Genomic DNA, 15,443 nt, shown 5'->3' with positions numbered 1-15,443 from the left:
CAAACACTGTTGTCAGAAAGGGATTTTTATTTACAAACCTGCAAAGGATTGTAAATAAAAATCCCTTTCTGACAACAGTGTATGTAAACTATCCACTTCCACATTGAAAAGCGGAACGAAAAAAAAACTTCTGTGTTGTTTTCACTTGTTTTCCCTATTTTTCAACTGATACTTTTGTCATTAAACCTTTGCTTAACTAATAGCGCCTTGTATTATTGTATGAAAAAGCCAAGTTTAAAATTTATTATCCTGACCACGAAAGCGAAGTTTCAGCACCGAAAATGTTTTCCTTCACATTTTGTTTAGTCACAAAGAACTGGGAATTTATAGTTTTAAGCCAGGAACAAGAAAAGAGTTAAATTTTGTTACGTAGTGACAACAGTACCGAGATAATTTAGTGGTTCTTACGTGGAATCGAAAACAAAACGAGTGCGTCAGCCGGGAATCGAACCCGGATCTACTGCTTGGAAGGCAGCAATGCTAACCGTTACACCACCGACGCCTTCTTGGAACTAATAGTAAATAGAGTTTATTTAACTTTCTTATTGATTCTTATTTTTTTTTAAAGATTTTGTAGCTACCTATAGTGATAACAAATCGCAAGTTTTTGAATGCAACTATGCTCCAGCAAAATCATAAGATATGTCAGTTAATAGGTCGCTTTTGCCAATCTTTTTTTTAATAACGCAATCTACTAATATGTGAATTATGTTGTAAGCAAACACGTGCGTCTCGCTAGCTCATTTAGCAAACGTATTTTTTTATGAAAAACTCCTGCTGCTAATTGTTCCATTTTCGGCTGTGGTGTTTTTCAAAAACAAAACGCTGTTTCGCTATTTAAAATATCTACGTCTGAGGATGACTTCAGATTACAACGGAAAGAAAACTTGAGTTCATCAAACAAAACAAATCGAGTTCATTCATGAACAGGCATCGAAAAGAGACTACTTTTTATTTGTGACAAACACCACAATCTGCGATCTTACACTACCAATATTCGATAAAAAAAAAAAGGAAAAAAAAAAAGAAAAAACAACACGGCGAACTTGCACAGCCTCTACAAGATCTGCATTTGTTAGTCAAACGTAAAAATCTTATGATGAATTGTTTAAGCGTGCAAACTTCAACTAGGATTTCGATGTTAACCAAACTGATAATAGTAAATGCAAAGCATGCAACAGTCTTCGGCCTAATGAAGAAACAAAGTTAGACAAGAAATGTAGCAAGCTAAGTTTTCCAGTTCAAACCACTGGTACTGATATTTTTGGTACTGCACCAGAACGCGTGCTATTGACCCTCCAAGAATTACGGCTTGAAAAACAACCCGTTTAAAGAACGAGCAGAGATGGTTTAGGGATGAATTAAGAGATGATTTAGAGATGAATTAAGGAATAAAAATATCCTCTCATCGTACGTGTGAAGATCTTTAAAAGGACTTGGTGTCTGTTACATCAAAAACTAATTGGAAAGTCAATCGACTTAGGAGGTTTTTTTTTAGGGATGAAGAACAGAAATGCTTAAACACTTCAAAATACCGCGTTGATCATCACTCTATGGTCATTCGATGCTGTTTGAGTTTTATTTTTAACTGTTAAGCAAGTTAAGCAAGTTAACACTTTTTAATTATTCTGGATATGTAATCCCCAGAAACCAGGACGCTCTGTGTTTTTGTTTCCAAGAATCTGTAGGTTACAATGAAACGATGTAGATCTCGATAAAACGATGAGGGCTTCTTCAAATTCTGCTTTACTGGCAAAGCAGACAGATTTTTTTTTACTATTTATAGCTTTTTTAATCTTTTGATAGGGCATTGAATATACTTTTTTAAATTATCTTTAAAAAACTTACTACAAACTTTTGTTGTATTTGCATATATTACATGCACTTAATGGATTTGCCACAGCTAAAAACTGCGGTAAGGGGCAAATCGAAAACCTTAAACACTCTATCAAACCAATTTGCTATTATGGAAAAAAAACAAAGTGCATGCAAAAAATTTAGTGCTGGATTCGATTGAGCTCTGATGCTGGTTATTTTAATCCATTTCCCGCTAAAGAACAGCTTACTCTTTGGACAACCTGATAAAATTTGTTCAAAGAAGTTTTAATTTTTCACTATTTGGTTAAAGTTAACATTTTTATTGAAAGTTTCGTTGATTTTTTAAAAGCAGTTTTTGTTAATTGAAAGAAAAAAAAAAAAAGGACGTCTTTCAAAGACGAATATTTAGTAAAAGTGGAATTTTTTTCCTTATAAAATAAAATCTTTTTTTTCCAATTGATGGTATTTTCAGATTAAATCTGATTTGCTAACTTTTTGAATAACGAACCCTGCGATGAAAAATACTTAACCAAATACTTAACCAAACTACTTAACCAGATACTTCCATGCTGCTATGAGAAAAGTCGGAAGTAGAGACCCTATTTAAAGTAAATATGAAAAAAAACCATAAAATTAAAGTAAAAGTATTAACCATCACATTTTTGATCTTCTCATTTGAATTCGATGATCTCGATGGTCTCGATGGTGAAAAGCTTCAGGGAAAAAAAACAAATTGATTTACTTCATACATTTTTTTAACTTGCTTAACTTTTAGTATCTCCTTTTCAATCCCTAAGATGACGATGATAAGGAATATTTCGCAGAAGAGATTATTTATATCATAATTATGTAGTTACAAAATAATGATTTTAAAGAAACAGATGGAACTCAAAATTTATTTATCTTGTTTATGAAACGTAACAAATTAAAACTTAAAAGCTAAATTTTATGTTAAAAATTAATTATTATGTTGTTTTTATATTGTATATAATTAAAGTAGGTTATACACCACCATAGTTGTTGAGGAGCACAGGTATAAATCTCTGAGTGTGATTATACTTCCCTGTAAGATTATTTTTGAATAAAAGGGACAATTTTAATCCGGCATTTTAATTTTGAGCGACTATTTTAATCCAAAATTCGGCAAATAGATTTTAAATTGCTCACTATTTTAGTTAAACTTTTAACTAAAATTAATTTATCACTGTATCAAGTTACACATCACACTCTCTGTATCAAGTATCAAGTTACACATCACACTCTCTAAACTAATAAATTTATGAATTCTTTTCTTTTAATGCGTTTTTTTTTTTTTTTTCTAAAATAAAAAAAACAACATTTTAATAGAATTTCGCGATTACTTGAAGACACACGTATCGTGTTAACGTGAAGGTGACAATGTTTGCTTGAGTAGAAAGATTTATATTAAAACTGTTATAGATAATATATATACAAATTTGTATTTACAAGTTCTGCACTTCCCATTGCACCTAGCGTATAGATTCTTTGAAATAATCGGCTGTTACCATGGTGTTCAAACATATTATACCGCTACGATCTCTCATACTTTAAGAAGTCTTTAGTAACTGCTGCCGTATACCAAGAGATTCCGCCTTTTTGTTTTATAAAACGATTATTGTTACTGACGAAGAAAATTTTCCAAACAGAATTCGACGTCATTAAAATACTCCAGAGGCGTTGTAAATTCTTGCGCGTTTGGGTGTGTATTAGATATTGGCAACTAAAAAGAATTATTTATTTAAAACATATAAATGATGATCATATAATCATATCATATGTAAAAAATCAGTTCAAAATAATCGTTCTTTTAAATGTATATAAAGAGAGCATTTGCTAACTTTAGATATATTATTCATCGTTTACTATTGTTTATAATTTTAGTATATTTTTTAGATTTGTATTCCAGCTGTTTTACTTCTTTCTCCTTAAATTTTGAATTCAATTAAAAGATTTGATCAGAGGTTGATAAAGTCAATAAAACGACGTTTAAATTGTTTTTTGTGAAAAATGGCGACAGCAGTCACAGTGTCTAGACTGTTTCGTTCTTGAGTTGATAAATGAAATTAATTTAATTTGTATCTCAAAAGGCTTATAAAATTCAACGGCACCGAACTTATAATTAAGTAAAACATAAGGAAAAGTGCTAAATAATGTAGAACATAATTTTACACCTGTTAAAAAATGAACAGCTAAAGAAAAAGAATTTTAGATTTTTAACTGGAAATTCATTTTGAAAATTATAAGTTAGTAGAAATTTATTTATGATTAAAAAAATAGTTTTTTTTTCTTTTGCCATAAATTACAACGACGCTGCTAATAATACGATATATCGAAGCCGTAATTATCATTTATAAAATACAGTAAATAAAAAACCCGTTCTTTTTAATACAAAAAAGAAAAAAAAAAATTACCTGATAAGCTCTTAACTGTTGCGTCGGGTGTTCTTCAGCTAATTTATCGAAAGTTAAACTGCAAATTCGTGAACGATTATCCGTAACATTCTCGTATGCTGGTAAAGTAGAATAGTCCAGATAATAACTGAGCATAGCAATATAATCAATTGCCATTCGTAGAACTTCAATCTTTGAAAGCTTGTGTTTTGATCTCTCGTTGTTCACTGGAACTTTTCTACGAAGATTTTCAAGAGCATCGTTTAAAACGTGACGCCGCCTTCTTTCTCTAGCGCTTGCTTTTAAACGTTTTGATCGGTCCGCTTTACCATGCAGAGTCTTGAGTGGGGAACTTTCCTCTGAAGTAGTTGGTGAAGGACATAAACATTCAGAACAGTCATCTTCTCTCAAAGCTTGGTATGCTGGCATTTTCATTGTAAAAAGATTCCTGCGAGTTTTCCGGAGAAAAAAAGTTAAATTGACTTCGAGGCTGAGTGTAAACGAGAGTTATTCTCCGCTGTACAGTTTAACTGCTGGCCAATTTTCAACTACTGCTGACCATAATGTTACAACCTTTTATATGAGAAACCGCTGCTACTTTTCGCGCCTGCAAACCTTGAATGTTTATTGTTTTGCAAGTTTAAAGAGCTATAGTTTTATTATATTTTCTCGTTACACGTGTTTTTTAAAACAAAGAAATGAAATCGATTCTCATTCGACAACAAAATGCTTTGATCATAAAAAAACGATATTGACATTTAATTCAAACGCCTCGTGGTGGATTAAGGGAAAATTAAAATCAAATATAATAATTCGAATGTTAGGCCATGTTCCCAATGAACCTTTCAAACTAGTTCCCAGATTTTTTTGATAGAATCATAATACTTAAGAACAATGCATCTGGCTATGAAATTGTTTACTCTTCTAAATACTTCTAAACCACACAGCAACCATTTTAAACCTACGGTTAACTTAACAAAAGGCGTTAATTAGATTTGCAACAAAAAACTTGATGAGTAAAAGAAAATAAAAAAAGAACATGCAAAAATGAATAGAAAAAAAGAGTTAGTTACGCAAATTGATAACAATTCCCTCGGGTCAAAATTTTTCTAACGAAGAATAAAAAAATAAAGCATATATTATCTAGAAGATTTATTTCCATCAAAAACATCAAGTCTTACCTTAAAAAAATACGATTACGAACTAGAAGACTTTGGGAAATAATTTTTATTGCTTTTAATCATTTATTTTTTATTTATTAATTAAAATTTTTATTTAAAACTTACAGAAAGAGGAAGTTCTTAATGCGACAAGTTGCCTCTTTCATATAATCAATTCTCCCATTCATTTTGTAATTATATTTATAACTTAGTGTTTTAACACGCTTCTAATTCTGTTACAACTCACTCATCGAACGAAATCTTTTTTTAAATTTGAACAATAAAAACACCAAACACAGCATCAAATATGTTACTAAACAAACCTTCTCATACTTGTTTACTCCTGATCATTTTCTTTTGATTCAGCCTGGGAACTTCTTTATAAAATAGGAAAATGTGTTTACTCTATAAGAGAAAACTTACCACGCGATCAGCGCGTGTGTGACATGACTAAAGAATCAACATTTTATGAAATTTCATCCTAAACTGATTTTAATAAAACTTTTATTTGAAAGAACATCAAAATGGTATAATTTTTAGGTTTAGACGATCAGAAAATAGAGAGAAAAAAAGTTACACTAATATTCATCTTAAATCGAGGAGTATATGATTGGAAGGTCTTTCATAAAAACACCAATTTTAAGTTAGCTTATGAGGTGATTTACATTGTCTACAAAATATTCTAAAAAGCAGACCCTTTCTCTTAATCTTCTCATCTAAAACGTATGCCTCGCCACCTACGCAGAAGATATGCTCCGTCACCTATGCAGAAGATATGGGACGTCTAGGTGTTAATGCAAATATGACTAGTTTTAAACTATGTAAATACTCCAAATTAGTCGAGCTTTACCATAGTGAAGAAAAATTGTGAAACTTAAAATTTCGTAATGTGGTTTAGTAAAAATCGACAAGCTTTAAATGAAGATTGACTTTTTCTAAAAACGAACTTCATTTGATCTTTTTTAAGAAACAAGAAGAAAAAAAAGAGGAAGATAAAGGTTGACTAAAACTTTTAAAAAATGGTATCAATGAAACCTATGGTATTTATTCAGCTTGTATCTCTACAACTGGTTATTGTTAACTGTTAACCGAGTTTTCAGGATGATACAGGTCATCAGCTGTTACGATAGTTTTTTTTTCTTGATTAAAAAAAGCATGGCTTTAGCATAACTTTGCTGTAACCTATTCATTAGTCAGCATATAGAAATTTTTATTTTATGCAACCCTTGACAGAGGTTTTACGAATTAAATTTGTAGTTCTAGCTTTCTTTCTCATTATTACACTTTAAAATTGGTTTTGACGGCCCTGTTTACAGTCTGCCACATTGGCCCTTTTTTTTTTTTTTTGCAATGCTCACCTTTTAATATTGAAAAAGCTTAATTTTAGTATGATTATTTAGTTACTTCAATCAACTATTCGTTTTTGAATATAAACAAAAGCTGAAAATTCTAACCTCAGTGCCAAAAGCATAACTGAGGAAAAGATCAGCAAATGTGTTTGGTACGCCCTGGTACGTCCGAATATCTTGTTTGAAAGGCAAGAATCATGAAACAATCGAATAAAATCATAACCTGATCAGAAGATTAACTACGCGTAACTTTATTGAAAAGATTCTATTATCTAAAAAGAAATTTGAAAAAATATGCTATTTATTTATTTATTATATTGTTTTACCAACTATGCAGCTATTAACACAAGTTTATTAAATCACTATTAGGGTTGGGTTTTGACCGAATTTTTTTACCAGTAAAAAACGGTAAAAAAAATTCTATAAACCTATAAAAACCTATAAAACCTATAAAATGGTTATGCCGAAAAATAAGTCGTCACTCATTCTAGATCTAATTTTTGTAACAAACAATGTAGCAGTAGAAAAGTCTCACTAAAACTTGAGATATTTCAAGCATTCTTGAACATTTTTTAAAAACCATTATTTTCCGAAATTTATTGACATCAGTTCATCAGTAAATCGACAAAACAATTTTACCGATTAGCCAGTAAATTCTCAGTAAAAGCTCAACCATAATTACGACAGATTTGTGTTAACTAACGCGCTATGTATCATAACAAAAAGGTAAATCATCTTCGATAGCTACTAGCTTGAATGACTTGGATGATCTTTAAACTTTTGTAAAACTAAAATGTTTAGACAACGTAAATAAACTTAAAGTTTACCCAATCAGAGGTTTTTTAGCATTACCCAATCAGAGGTTTTTTGACATTAGGTAAAATAATTATGCCATAATCCTTTTAAAATTTAAAATTTATAGACTCTCTTTTTTGAAAAAAGTGGTTCTTGTCAACTCGATAACAAAATCCTCAGCCTCTAGTGATAGATGCAAAGGTGGAAGTTATAAAGGATATCAAACATCCTTTTATAAAACAAATGACGCTGATAAAAGCTCTCCGTGGTATAAAAAGCAACTGGTTTCTGCTAAGTTGTAAACTGACTTAAACAAGCCCCAAGGTCCGAAGTATAAATGTTGACACTAATTTTGGCTTTCTTGTGATTTACTTATTGGTAACCACGTGTGTCTATGATTTTTTAATTTTGTAGAGAACTATTTTTTAAAACACTGTTTTTTAATGTTATACTCTCCATAACAACAACATTGTAACTTTTTTTTTATTTTCCCAATCTAATAATATCATATTATCTGCAGTTTTCTACAATCAGTTGTATTAACGTTGTGAATAATTGTGACTTTTAGATTGTTGTTTTAGCCAAGTGTCGACAACTAATTGGAAAAGGCAACTGAAGAGCCAAGTGTTGTATTATTTGCATTTTGTGACATTTGTTTTCTAAAGACAGAAAGTAGTGTGCAAGTGTAAAGAAAAATTACTGTAAAGTGTGGAACGTTGAAGTTCCTTCACCAACCATTTGGAGCAAAAGAGTGCAGACATGTAAGCATTGTAATTAAAGTTGTGGTTGTTAATTTTTGTTGCAGAAATTGATATACAATATCTGATACATATAAAAATATAAGTATTAGATACAATAGGCAAAAGAAAATTATTGCTTTTAATAGTATATAGTTACTAATGAGGTCTTAACTTTACTTAGTCGAAAACCTATTGACCAGGTTTTTATTACCCACGGTTGCATTTTCTATGAAAAAATTTATAATCATTGATTTTTTATAGAAAATACAAGTCACTAGTCGACAATGCTACAAAAGTAAGTACTGAACCATACAATGCAATGCTAGAAAAGTAAGTGCTGTTAAAAACCATAAAATATGATTAGATCATACAAGAAAAACGTTATAAATGCATGCGGTGCTTTCAATAGCGAATCCCCAACTGATTGTGTTTTCCATATCGAATCCCCAACTGATTGTGTTCTGCAGATACAAGCTTGTATCAGTAACCATTTAAGTACGGGCACATCGAATGTCACTCATCACAACCAACTCATTTGTCTTCTATAAACCACTGAACATGCTGCTCTCATTAATGTCTTTTTTGGGGTCTCACGCTGGGGTATGCATAGCTGCTGAGAAATGTGGATCAAAGTCAACTGAAAGGATAAGTAGTGCACATTGTTACCAAAAAGGCATTCAAAAATGTTTTTAGAATATTTAGATTTACCATTAATGAAGAAGGCGTTGAAATAGAAAATAATGAAGGTGATGTGGAAACTTTAGATGACTAAACAACTCAGGGTGTAGATGATAATGTTCACGTTATTTAGATCACGGGGAAGTACTGGACCTCTCTTTTAGCCTATTTTGTATATAATCAGCAGTTTACTAAAAGGATAGCTCAGATAAAAATTCTAAGATCAAAAGGCATAAAATAGAATCAGAAATGGGAAAATGCAGGAATAAAGTCTTAGTCATCAAAAAAAAGCTTTTTGAGTTTTTTTTTTTTGGTTGAAAGAGCCGTTTGAATGGCAGTATATTTTTTCTCTAAAAAATTTTTGATAGATCACTTCTAGAAAAACATGCAAAGCTCTCTTCACTTCATAAGAGCGAAACAACCCTTGAAATTTTATTTTATATGCTGTATCTATAAGAGGAGTTGTAACGAACAATCGGGACTCAGTATTTTTTTTTTGTCGTTGTGAATTGTTTATGCGACCGCAAAGAGCTTGAGATAAGTGATAGAGAACCTAGTTTTCTTCAAGTGAATAATCATACAAATGATCTATTTTTTAACAAAACTCATAGCTCCGAGGGCAGTGATATTTCCCTTGAGATCTATCCTTGATCTTAAACTTACCTTATGCTCAATGCCCTAGAGATCTTAAATTTGAATAGTGCTACCTTGTTTACTTGAGAGCGCTGAACTTAATTAGATTTGAAATTTTTATGAAGTGGATTAACAAAATAACAATTAAAGTTGTTAGGATACAATGCAAAAACACTTGAATAAAATTTTTTAAAGATTTCAACATGCCTGTCCATACTTAATTTAGTCTAACATAATTATAATACGCTGAAATTAATGAAAATAATTTATTATAGTAATTATGAAAAATAATTACTTAAAATAATTATAAAAAAAAGTTTTAATTTATAGAAAATTATTTACATAAACAAATTTACATAAAAAAAACTACCTGGAAATATGAACAAGCATCTTCAGATATCTGAAGATTCTTCAAAACTTTTCGCTCTGTTTCTATTTCATAATATATGAATAGAAACATGTCTTGTATATAAATAATTTAAATAGAGGAGTAGTGGCAAAAGGTGGAGGCAACAGTCAGAGACATCTAAAGTTGAATCTGTATCAAATCATAGATGTATCTCAGACAATTTAAAGTTAGCATTGATAGCTTTTTGGAAAAAAAAACCCACAAAAAACAAAAAAACATTTAGAAACTAAATAAAATAAGACCTTTTATTCATAATATAGTAAAGATATAATATAGGAAAGAAAAACCATCCAAAGTCATCATAATTGACTACTTTAATCACTTTGAAGTGTCCTAAAAATAGACTCTTGTGTAACATCACAAGTTTCCTCATTCTTGTGCATGTTATCCAAAAGCTTTTGTTGTTTTACTATTTTCATTTTTTCTATTAAATTTTTTTCAACAATTGCATTAACTTTTGTCCGATGCTGTTCAAGCTTTAACCGGTAGGTATTTTTTTCAGGCTCAGATGCATTGCGCCACATATGGGACAACAGTTTACTTATCTGAGCAAATGTCAGTTTCGGATTTCGAGCAACTATTTTTGAGCGATAGCGTCTACAGAAAAATAAGTAGGCTGTCATTGTTTGCTTTTTTTTTTGCTTTCCACTTTTTGATTTGCTAGAGCAGAGTAAATAACCAATAGCTTTTTGGTATTCATCATTCATGAGCTTCTCTTGCAATTTCTCTGTTTCACGTTTCTCATTTAAACGCTGTTGGTCAAGAAAATTGCTGTCAATATTTAGTTCTGAAACCTTCTTTGAAGCACAAATATCTTCTATATTTATAGTTGATGCATCAGAAGAATTATTGAATGGTGTCTCCAAAGACAGCTCATCTGAAATTTGAATAGGTTTAACATACATGTATGGTTTCCCAACAAATTTTTTAAAAAGTTAAAAAAAGTCTAACCTAATAAAGGAAAATTTAAAGGTTAAAAAAAGTTAAGGGAAGTCACTGTAGAAAGATAAAAAAAAGGAATCTGACATGCATATAAAACTTAAGTTTAGTGAATATTCTTGCAAACAATTATCTATAAACTGCACATGAACAAATTTGCTATATCATGATATATTTTTTTAAAAAAAGAACCTTGGTCTTCTTTTAAAGAGCTGCTTATTTCAACCTCTCCAGCAGTGTCTAATTCTTCTCTTCTTGCCCAAAAGACATGTTCTTGCTCTTTAGCTTCTTTACTATCATCATTAATGTTTTCGTATGCTTTAGTTTGCTTAGAGCTCTGCTTTTGTTGCTCAATTTGCCTTGCAAATAAATCTGAACTGCTTGTCATATTTGCATTTTTTTAAAAATAACTTTATATAATAGATGAGAAACACAATATATTAAACTATATTAGGTAGTCTTTCAAGGGTATTCCTCAGTTAAGCGGCCTAAAATAATTTTATCTTATGCTTTTACTAACACTTACGGAGGAGTTTTTTTCTTTTAAAACAAAAAGGTACATAATTACATACTTTACATAATTACATCGCATAAGTAACCATAATTTGATAAAAATTTAAACCTGAAAATAAAGATAACTGTTCTATTTAAAATTTACAAATTTCCTTCAAACATATAGTTATCGTTGCCAAATTAAAAGAAAAAACTTTACAATTTAACTTTACATTTTATTTTTAAATTTTATCTTAGTAATGTAAAAAAGGAATCGTTTTAATTTCTTTAACAAACAAAAAAAAAAAGTTTCTATTTTTTTGATAACTTTTAATGAACAAAAACAAAACTTTTTTAAGTTTTAAGTATGAATTTGCTTGGACTTAGTCGGAAAAATGCCACGTGGTAGGCCAACGCACCAACAGTTATAGTCGAAGCACAAGAAATCCTGGGCCATGACGAAATATTACGAAAACACTAGACTTTTTTTGATTTATGCAATACTCTAGAAGAATCAAGGGGACTTTCTTAAGTGGTTTGCAAAAAGAAAACTTATTAAGAATAATTTGCATTGTAAGATATGACGCATTTCTTTTGGCTAAAATTCATATAAAAATGCAACTTAGGCTTCTCGTTGGTTTGGCAAAAACTGGAAAAAGTGACCAAGTGTTCCTGAAGGGTCATTTCTTAGTAAGAGTAGGTTGCTGCTAAGACAGTTTCTACTTAATATTTACGACTAGAGCCGCAATGTACCACAGGCTGATAACCAACATGACACAGGCATCCACGGTAGTGCAGCACTAACTGATTGGGTTAATTTTTGCCGAAAGGTCTGCGAGGTTGATACAGAAACAAACCTGTAAGCCATTGGTTGAATTAATGTCGACGGTACACCATATGTTGTTGAAATCAATGAATATAATTTTTTTTACAGAAAATACCATCGTGAATAATTGCGCCCTGGTCATTGGGTTTTCGGAGAAATTGAAAGAAATTCTCGTAGATGTTTTTTATGCGAAATTCCGAATCGTACTGCAAAAACCCTTAAAGAACTCATTCTGTAATATATTCTGGAACCCATATTGTTTCTGATTGACGTTCGTCATGTGGCGGAGTTGGGAATAATCATGACGGTATATATTTCCACGAAATTATCATCCACCAAACATTTTGTGAGTTCTTTAAACAATAAAAAGTTCAAACTCAAAACGTTTAGAAAATCTGGATGCGACTCAAACGTAAACTAAGGCAACAATTCGGCACTCAGAGGCTCTTTTTCAAGCACATCTGCATGAACTCGTGTGGCGGCAAAGATATAAACATTTCACTATTTTCAGCTTTTTTTTCTTGTGTAAACTGCCAGTATCCTATTTAAGTTTTTCGTCATTCTCCTACAGTAAGACAGTAATTCACATAATAAATTTCGTTGTAAAATATTATGGTGCTTTTATTTCTTATTTTGTTTTTCTTTTCAAAGGAATTATAAGTTTATGTAAAAAAACTCATAAATTATTTAATGAGATCATTATGAAATAGTGAAACTCATTTTAATATATTTTTTTCATCTGTGGGCGAGAGTGTATTTATCTGACGCATTTGTAACAAAAACAAAAAACCCTTCAAGATATATATTTTTTAATGCCACTTAACTGAATAATTACCCCAGATTAATTGAGCTCAATTATAATTCATGTGTAGATGCTTAACTACACATGCAAAATTATGAATAAAAGAGCAGTCTGATTTCAAACTCTGGTACTGATTTTAAATGATAACTTTTTGTTGATAGATTTTTTCAAGACCGCATAAAACAACAACAACAAAAGAATTAAGATTTGTTTAGTACTTTGTTTTTTTACTTCATCTTATATATACATACATACATACATACATACATACATACATACATACATACATACATACATACATACATACATACATACATACATACATACATACATACATACATACATACATACATACATACATACATACATACATACATACATACATACATACATACATACATACATACATACATACATACATACATACATACATACATACATACATACATACATACATACATACATACATACATACATACATACATACATACATACATACATACATACATACATACATACATACATACATACATACATACATACATATTTCAATGCCATTTAAAAACAGTTCAATATACGGATGATAGAAAAATACAAAATTACTTCTGTTCTATTCATGCGACTTTTTCATTGCACAATTTTTAGAAGTGCTACTCAATCTGCTGTATCTTGGCACCCAAACAAGCTATCTGCACTGTTTAAGGTGTTAACAATTTATTTACTTTCTGATCTGAGCTGAAAGAAAAAAATTTATTTGCATGTGCTATTTGAAAAAGTGTTTGGCATTACAATTTCTTGAGCTTCAGTTAAGCAAGTTTTTAGTAGTTAACGATTTTTCATACAACCTTATAGAGCTCGAATGAAAGATAAAAAGGTAAAAAAAATGACCTAGTTTTTCTTAAGTGTAGCATGAACATAAATTACTATAAGAGGCTGAGCAATAACTTTACAAAAATTGTGTGGATTAAAATGTATAAACTCTAAGGAACATATGGGCGAAATTGAAATCCTTTGTTTAATATCTTTTTCCTACTTTATCATCACATTTTACCAGTGGGGATTTTCTGCATTTCCGTTCTGTACCCATATCTGCGCTTTTTCATTTATTTATAGTAAAGCAGTAAAATCAAGATCTCATTTGCATGATCTTATAAAACCTCAGTTGCATGATCTTAAAAAACCTCAGTTGCATGATCTTACAAAATACATCTCATATTTTTTGAGGTTAAATAAATTCTTATAGCTAAATCAAACTTAACTACGGATTTTATTAAATTGTGACCAAAATGGTTGACAATTCAATGAAAATAATCTTTTGGCTTATTTTTAACAATTACATTTTTTAAGTCATGCACATGGGTGGTTTTGATTTTAAGAATAGAATACTTGCCCATTGTTAAACAAAGTTCCGTGTTTATAAGTTTTCAAAAACATCTTAGAGTACATTAAAAACATCAAAGTGTACATTAGAGAGAGAAAAAACATCTTAGTGTACATTAGAGAGAGAAAAAACGTTTAGAGTTAAAGTAAACCCTGATGGTTTCTGATCTTTTTGTGAATAAAATTATTATTTTTATGAATAAAATTTTATTGTGAATAATATTGAAAATTTTATTGAATTTTATGAAGAATTTAAATATTTAACTTTATACATCGTTTTTTCAGAAATCATTTTCTAAAAAACTCATACTTAGATTCTTTAAAGTGTTTAACTAGCGTTATTGTGCTAAAGATTTTTAACCATACAAAGCTTGATGAATCATACAAAGCTTGATGAATCATACAGAGCTTGATGAATCATACAGAGCTCGATGAATCATACAAAGCTTGATGAATCATACAGAGCTTGATGAATCATACAAAGATTGATGCATAAAAGTGGAATGTCAGTTGCATTTATTTATCAATAGAATTTCATATTGCCTCAACTGGGTATATTGATTTTTCTTAAAGGTCACTCATGAATCACACAAAAAAAACACCAAAATACGGTCGGTATTTTCTCAAAAACTTCGGCACGTCCAAATCTCAAGTATATTTGAAATCAGTGTTTAAAAAAGTTAATATTTAGCTCGCCTATTCAATTTTATTGATGAAAAAATCTTTACTGACAAGACATCGTTCTTTAGACACAATTTAATTCATATGAATTTAAACTTTCTTATGCTAAGAAAGTTTAAGTTCACTGGGCTTTTAAAACTAACGTTATCACGTCAGTAACTTATGTTTCTTCTATTTTTTAGAAACAAGTTTAATACAAAAGTTCAATACAAAAGAATTTGAGTCGTAAACTTTTGAGTCGTGATGCTCGACGCAAGAAACGATGACATATTTACTTTCCGTTAATAATTTATGAGGTGTAAAGGTGTAATTAGTTAATAATTTATGAGG

General features: G+C 30.2%; 2 protein-coding genes and 1 non-coding gene across 3 annotated transcripts; all 3 read right to left on the bottom strand.

Moving 5' to 3' along the window:
• Window positions 1-430: 430 nt before the first annotated feature.
• Window positions 431-502, bottom strand: Trnag-ucc (transfer RNA glycine (anticodon UCC)). The gene has a single exon. It is a non-coding gene; the product is annotated as a tRNA-Gly (tRNA).
• A 2,717-nt stretch (window positions 503-3,219) lies between these two features.
• Window positions 3,220-5,668, bottom strand: LOC145189525 (basic helix-loop-helix neural transcription factor TAP-like). Its single transcript, XM_080066181.2, has 3 exons — window positions 5,516-5,668; window positions 4,251-5,338; window positions 3,220-3,559 (listed from the first exon to the last, which is right to left on the bottom strand). Exons 2-3 carry the CDS (start codon window positions 4,662-4,664, stop codon window positions 3,458-3,460), a joined length of 516 nt encoding a protein of 171 aa, XP_079922307.2. The 5' UTR covers window positions 4,665-5,338; window positions 5,516-5,668; the 3' UTR covers window positions 3,220-3,457.
• A 4,549-nt stretch (window positions 5,669-10,217) lies between these two features.
• On the bottom strand, window positions 10,218-11,448 carry LOC145189552 (uncharacterized). The gene is made up of 2 exons (XM_090087222.1): window positions 11,125-11,448; window positions 10,218-10,870 (listed from the first exon to the last, which is right to left on the bottom strand). Exons 1-2 carry the CDS (start codon window positions 11,318-11,320, stop codon window positions 10,308-10,310), a joined length of 759 nt encoding a protein of 252 aa, XP_089943348.1. The 5' UTR covers window positions 11,321-11,448; the 3' UTR covers window positions 10,218-10,307.
• Between the last annotated feature and the right edge of the window lie 3,995 nt (window positions 11,449-15,443).

This window comes from Hydra viridissima, unplaced genomic scaffold (genome assembly GCF_058129835.1).
Source record: "Hydra viridissima isolate aposymbiotic clone 2 unplaced genomic scaffold, HvirCarnegie_v1 scaffold_5, whole genome shotgun sequence".
Classification (NCBI taxonomy): Eukaryota; Metazoa; Cnidaria; class Hydrozoa; order Anthoathecata; family Hydridae; genus Hydra; species Hydra viridissima.
The sequence above is the reverse complement of the archived record's forward strand: the minus strand, read 5'-3'. Positions and strand labels throughout refer to the sequence as shown.

Bases quoted from the DNA above. Each gene is read 5' to 3' on its own strand.
- LOC145189525 (XM_080066181.2), bottom strand. From the start codon at position 4,664: ATGAAAATGCCAGCATACCAAGCTTTGAGAGAAGATGACTGTTCTGAA. The intron at 3,560-4,250 runs GTAATTTTTTTT...AATTCTTTTTAG, and splicing joins AACAGTTAAGAGCTTATCAG to TTGCCAATATCTAATACACA.
- LOC145189552 (XM_090087222.1), bottom strand. From the start codon at position 11,320: ATGACAAGCAGTTCAGATTTATTTGCAAGGCAAATTGAGCAACAAAAG. The intron at 10,871-11,124 runs GTTCTTTTTTTA...TTCAAATTTCAG, and splicing joins CTCTTTAAAAGAAGACCAAG to ATGAGCTGTCTTTGGAGACA.